We start from the raw sequence: 6154 nt of genomic DNA on the forward strand, positions 1-6154 counted from the left end.
CCTCGGCCTCCCAAAGTGCTGGGATTACAGGTGTGAGCCACTGCACCCGGCCAGACATTTTTCAAGATAATGTGTTTCTAATAATTTTTGTTTGAAAACGAGTTTTATCATTTTCAGTATGTACTATCAGAGCTTTCCTTGAAGTAACAGGCTTTGGTCTTGAGAAAATGTCTGCCAAATAACCAAGTCTAGATAACTAGTTTGTTTGTCATTCTTTCAAATATAAATGGTGATTCCTGAAGAAAAATGCCAGTTCAACTGGTGACTGAAATAATCACAAATGGTAGTCCATCCTTTTCCGTGGCTTCAGTAACCTGAGGTCAGCTGCAGTCTGAAAATACTACATGCAGTAAGCTATTTTGAGAGAGAGTTCACATTCACGTAGCTTTTATCACAGTATATCTTTCTAATTATTGTTGTTAATCTCTTACTAGTTTATAAATTAAACTTTATCATAGATATGTATGTATAGGGAAAAAACATAGTATGTGTAGGGCTTAGTACTATCAGAGGTTCCAGGCATCTACTGGGAGTCTTGGAATGTATCCCGCAGGGATAAGGGGGCGTTGCTATGTGTACTTTTCCCTGAGACATTTATCTGACTTTGTTATGCCTCAGAAGTATTTATGCATGCCTCTCATGTCAGTGCCCAAAATATTAAAGAGATGTATATTCCAATGTCAAGATGTCATAAAACTAATCATTTTTACTGTTCTGGCAGAACGTTTTTTTTTTGTTTTTTGTTTTTTGTTTTTTTGAAACACTCTGTTGCCCAAGCTGAAGTGCAGTGGCACAATCTCGGCTCACTGCAACCTCTGCCTTCCAGGTTCAAGCGATTCTCTTACCTCAGCTTCCTGAGTAGCTGGGACTACAGGCACGTGCCACCGTGGCTGGCTCATTTTTGTATTTTTAGTACAGACAGGGTTTCACCATGTTGGCCAGGCTGGTCTCGAACTCCTGACCTCATGATCCGCCCTCCTCAGCCTCCCAAAGTGCTGGGATTACAGACGTGAGCCGCCACGCCCAGTCTATGGCAGACAGTTCTTAAGTGAAACTGGCTTTTTTTTTTTTTTTTTTGAAATGAAGTCTCGCTTTATTGTCCAGTCTGGAGTGCAGTGGTACAATCTCAGCCCACTGCAACCTTCACCTCCTAGTTCAAGCGATTCGCCTGCCTCAGCCTCCCAAGTAGCTGGGATTACAGTCGTGCACCACCACGCCTGGCTAATTTTTGTTTTTTTGTTTTTTTGTAGAGTTGGGGTTTCACCATGTTGGTGAAACTGGTCTGGAACTCCTGGCCTCAAGTGATGTGCCCACCTCAGCCTCCCAAAGTGCTGGGATTACAGGCATGGGAATCCCATGGGATTGCACCCAGCCCTTTTTTTAAATCAACTGAGCATATATAACGACTACGGCTACGGTTTGGTCCTGCCGCCTCAATTTGTTCTAAAGTTTAGCGGTTTACCTACCATTGCTTGTGCAAATGTCAACACGATGAAAAAGACAAATAATGACCTAAAACAGTTTTGACTTTGCAGACCCCTTAGAAAAACTATTATTATTCTAAAATGGAAATCATGGGTCAGTGATTCAATAGTTGTTTAAGAACTGTTTTTATTGCTCTGAAAATGTCTGTTGTTAGCCTTATGGGGTCTTGAGCCATTTTGAGGATGGGTTAGTATTCAGAGTAAGATGATTCAGCCCTGGCATAGTGGGGAGGAATTCAAACTCTGGAATGAGACCAGGGTTTTCTTGGGGAAGTCCCTTAACCTCAGGTTTTCTCATCGGGAAAATAATCATCATAAAATCTGCCTCATTGATTTTACAAGGTTCAACTAAGTAAAAGTAAAACGCAGTTGTCCCTCACTATCTGTGGGGATTCCAGGACCCCCCACCAGATGCTCAAGTCTCTGGTATAAAATGGTGTAGTATTTGCATTTAGCCTTGGGAATCCTGTATACTTCAAATCATCTTATACTACTTGATACAATGTAAATACTTTGTAACTAGTTGTTAGACTGTGTTGTTTAGGGAATAATGACACAAGCAAAAAAATCTGACATGGTCAGCACAGACGTGATTACACACACACACTTTCAACTGGAGGTGAGTTTTGGCCATGGATTTGGAACCACGGATCCAGCGGGCTGGCTGCACTCGGCTCAATATGTTTGGAGTGTCTTTGTTCAGTAGCATTGGCTGAACTGACCGTCATTTCCAGTTCCTCCTGTGCACACTTCCCAGGGTGGTCACACCATGTCGTCGGCCTGTTTTGGAAGAGCAGATTCCGTGTTTTAAACTGGAGGGCACTCAGAGAAGAGCAGTCATAAAGGTGAGGGGACTCAAAAGCACATCACCTGGGGAAAAGGTAGAGCTGGCAGAGAGAAGACTCGGGAAGAGCCGGGATTGCGCTCTGGTGTTTGAAGGTCTGCTGAGGGAAAGGCTAAGGCAGCCTGAGGCAGACCTGAAGCCGCGCATAGAATTCCACAGTTTACCTTCACATAAAGAAGGATCTTTTGTGATCTCCGGCCAAAAGTGGTTGAGCTGTTTCATAAGGTAGTGAACTCCCTGTCTCTAGAGGTTTTTCAGGCAAGTTTTTTGTGTTTTGTTTATTTGTTTGTTTTGAGACAGTGTCTCACTCTGTCGTCCAGGCTGGACGTGCAGTGTCATGATCTCAGCTCACTGCAAGCTCCGCCTCCCGGGTTCACGCCATTCTCCTGCCTCAGCCTCCCTAGTTGCTGGGACTATAGGCGCCCGCCACCACGCCCAGCTAATTTTTTGTATTTGTAGTAGAGAGGGGGTTTCACCGCGTTAGCCAGAATGGTCCTAATCTCCTGACCTCGTGATCCACCCGCCTCAGGCAAGTTTTAAGAAACGACTTGTCATCAACATCATAAAAGAAATGCGTGGGTAGAAATTGGATTAAACGCCAAGGAGTTCCCTGGGAACCCCCTAGGAAAGGACTTGGGCATTATACATAAGCAAAGTTGAGTATTCTCTAACTTTATTATAATCTGATGACTTTAAAATATGCACAGACTGGGCCGGTCTGGTGGCTCATGCCTGTAATCCCAGCACTTTGGGAGGCTGAGACGGACAGATTACGAGGCCAGAAGATCGAGACTATCCTGGCTAACACAGTGAAACCCCGTCTGTACTAAAAACATAAAAAATTAGCTGGGCGTGGTGGCGGGCGCCTGTAGCCCCAGCTACTCAGGAGGCTGAGGCAGGAGAATGGCAGGAACCTAGGAGGCAAAGCTTGCAGTGAGCCGAGATCACGCCACTGCACTCCAGCCTGGGCGACAGAGCGAGACTCCGTCTCAAAAAAAAAAAAAAATGCAGACTGTGGAATTGCCCTAGTTTGTATTGCTCTGATGTTTGGGGTTACCTGTGAACGCAGAGTCCCACGTTTGGGAGCGTGAGTAAGAACTAACCCTGGCCCACCTGTGCAGGGAGCCTTTGGTCCTGTCCTTTAGGTTGGGGCAACAGGGATTGGGCTCTGCCGGTGCTGAGTTTGCCCCAAACTAGTGAACAGGAGGTTGGAGAAGGAGGCTGGGCGTTGCATAGGAAACAAGCTTTGGCGCTTCTGTTCCATTATTTTTTTGTCTCTAACTTCAAGTTTCTGGTTTTGCCTCTTTGGTAAGCAGCAAATTAACAGGAGGTGGCACTGCTGTTCTGGAAAAAGAGCAGAAGTGACAGTCTTGGGACCAGCACCTCAGTCCGGGAAAGGAGTGCCTGATGGCTGAAGTGCTTCCTCCCCCGTTTACCTTTGGCACCCGAGCATCCCTTTCGCCACTCTCCTTTGTCCATTTTTACCTCGGTTGCCCTGGACAGTTTCCCTTGTTTATTTTTTTCTCCACTCCTGCAGTTCCTGTGGATGAAGCTGTTTCCACTCACTCACTGTCCCTGACACACCCTTCCTTTGAAAACAAACATGGGGATTGAGGGCCTGGAGCAAGAAAGATGGAGCAGCCTATTGCCAGCTAACTGGGAGGAACTGGGATCGCCGGCCTCCCTGAGGTGCTGATCTAGGAAAAGAATCCTCCCGGCCCAGGAGTGCACATCTGTAAAAACAAAATTCCGTTTTCTGGGTCAAGGAGGTGGCATCAGGTGGGGGTTGGGGGGAATTGTTCTGGCATTTTTTTTAAAGGCGTGTATAACCCCAGTTAAAAGAAGACATTTTAAAAATTCTTAGATCCCTAAAGTAGTACTAAAAGGTGGAGTTCACAACTTAGAGCTGGTCTGGTGGACTCATGGTCCGAAAACCTGGGTTGTGCCCTGGCCTCTGGCTGTGGAACCACAGGCCTATAACTTAAGCTTCACTCGGCTCCATCTGGGCAATGAGGGCCGTGAGACCCGCTTTACAAGGTGGTGATGACTGCGGCGTGAGAGAATGTACATGAATGTGCTTTTCACAGTATACAGTGCACTTGTTAGCAGTGCTTGGCCTTTGCAGTGTAACTAAGTCTGATTATATGCCCTCATCCTGTAGGTCAGAAGGTGCCACAGTTTCTTGGCTCACTGCCCTTTGTGTCTCCATAGTTTTTCACAGACCTCCAGAACCAAAAGAAATGCCTGACGGCTGAGCGCACACCTGTAATCCCAGCACTTGGGGATACCCGAGGCAGGAGAATTGCTTGAGCACAGGAGTTTGAGACCAGCCTGGGCAACATGGTGAAACCCGTCTCTACAAAAACTACAAAAGTTAGTTAGGCATGGTGACGTGTGTCTGTAGTCCCAGCTACTTGGGAGGTTGAGATGGGAGGATCATTTGGTCCTGGGAGACGGGGGTTGCCGTGAGCCGAGATCTGCACCACTGCACTCCAGCCTGGATAGCAGACCAAGACCCTGTCTGAAAAAAAAAGAAAACAAAATGCCTAATAAATGGTTCTGTTTCTTACATCATTCGCTTCAGACAATAAGTATTACTGTCCTCACAATTCAGTAGCTGCTTAAAAATATGTGTAAGTGTATATGTGGTATGGGACGTGTGGAGTAAGGCTATGTTTCCTGTAACAGTTACGTTAAATATCCTGTGGCACCTTTGTGAGTTTGCTGGGTTACCCCAGGTAACAGTTTGGGAACTGTGGCAGTAGATTGTCTTAGACTTCCAGATTGGGGGCCTTGATAAGTCCTCACTTAGCCTTCTCTGGAGGCTCGGGCGGGTGAGTGGTTCTCTGCCTCAGTGGCTATTCACACCCACCCTGAAGAAGACCAGGTCTCCTAGTTGACTGGAGTTACTGGCTCACAGTCTAGACAAGGATTTGTATTGGGCAGAGCTGACTCGGTAATTACCTCACCCACTCTCCTCTCAACTCCTTCCCACTGTCCTTGCATTACTACTGATCTTTTGAAGTACCAGAATCAAATATCTGAAAACTGCCTAAGGGGCTAATCTTCCAGGAATTTGTTGTTGACTGCTGATTACAGGAAGAACTTTGAGGAGCCTGCCAGCGGTTGCATGCAGGCGGCACTGCAGGTTGAAATCTTATATTCTCTGTATTGAACACAGGATCCAGAACATGGGCAGCTTCTGCAGGGTAGCTGCAGAGCACAAGTGTTTCCCATCTGGGCTCCTGGTGTATTCGCTGCCCTTCCAGGACTCTGGGATCTGAAAGGAAGATGCTGTTGCTTTTCATAAACAAGCAGCAAAGGGTTGCATTCCTGCTGATATTGAAGGATGTTTAGGAGGGTATGTGATGTGGTATGAGATAGGAGCCCCGAGTCCTTTTGCAGCATTGCAAACAGGTTGTTTGCGTGCCTCTGTTGATGCACTACTGGAGAGCCCTAAGAACTGAGAATTACTCTGTCCAACGGAAGAGCAAACTGGAGCTCTCAGAGCTTAAGCTTGGACTTTTTTTTTAATGGACAGAGTTACATTTTTATAAAAATACAATTTGTGTTTATTTTTATTTTTGTCAAATTATTGTAGCAAGATTGAGTATGTTGCGAAAGGATAGAAATCACCTAATCCCATGATGCTAACCGTACAACTTTTTTTGTTGTTGTTGTTGTTGAGACGGAGTTTCAATCTTGTTGCCCAGGCTGGAGTGCAGTGGCGTGAGCTCGGCTCACTGCAACCTCCACCTCCCTGGTTCAAGCGATTCTCCTGCCTTAGCCTCCCGAGTAGCTGGAATTACAGGCATGCACCACCACA

At 46.2% G+C, this 6154-nt stretch overlaps 1 protein-coding gene across 3 annotated transcripts in view; it reads left to right on the forward strand.

Annotated features, from left to right (window-relative positions):
- SAP30BP (SAP30 binding protein) overlaps positions 1-6154 on the forward strand; it is a 42374-nt gene that overhangs the window by 9395 nt on the left and 26825 nt on the right. Inside the window, exon 4 of one of the 3 annotated variants that reach the window (XM_011979719.1) lies at positions 3533-3535. The exons of the other annotated variants lie outside the window; for them this stretch is intronic. Within the exon in view, the coding sequence (XP_011835109.1) occupies positions 3533-3535 (3 nt within the window). The remainder of the gene's footprint in view (positions 1-3532; positions 3536-6154) is intronic. 3 annotated transcript variants of the gene reach the window in all.

This window comes from Mandrillus leucophaeus, unplaced genomic scaffold, assembly GCF_000951045.1.
Source record: "Mandrillus leucophaeus isolate KB7577 unplaced genomic scaffold, Mleu.le_1.0 Scaffold1, whole genome shotgun sequence".
NCBI classification, from domain to species: domain Eukaryota; kingdom Metazoa; phylum Chordata; class Mammalia; order Primates; family Cercopithecidae; genus Mandrillus; species Mandrillus leucophaeus.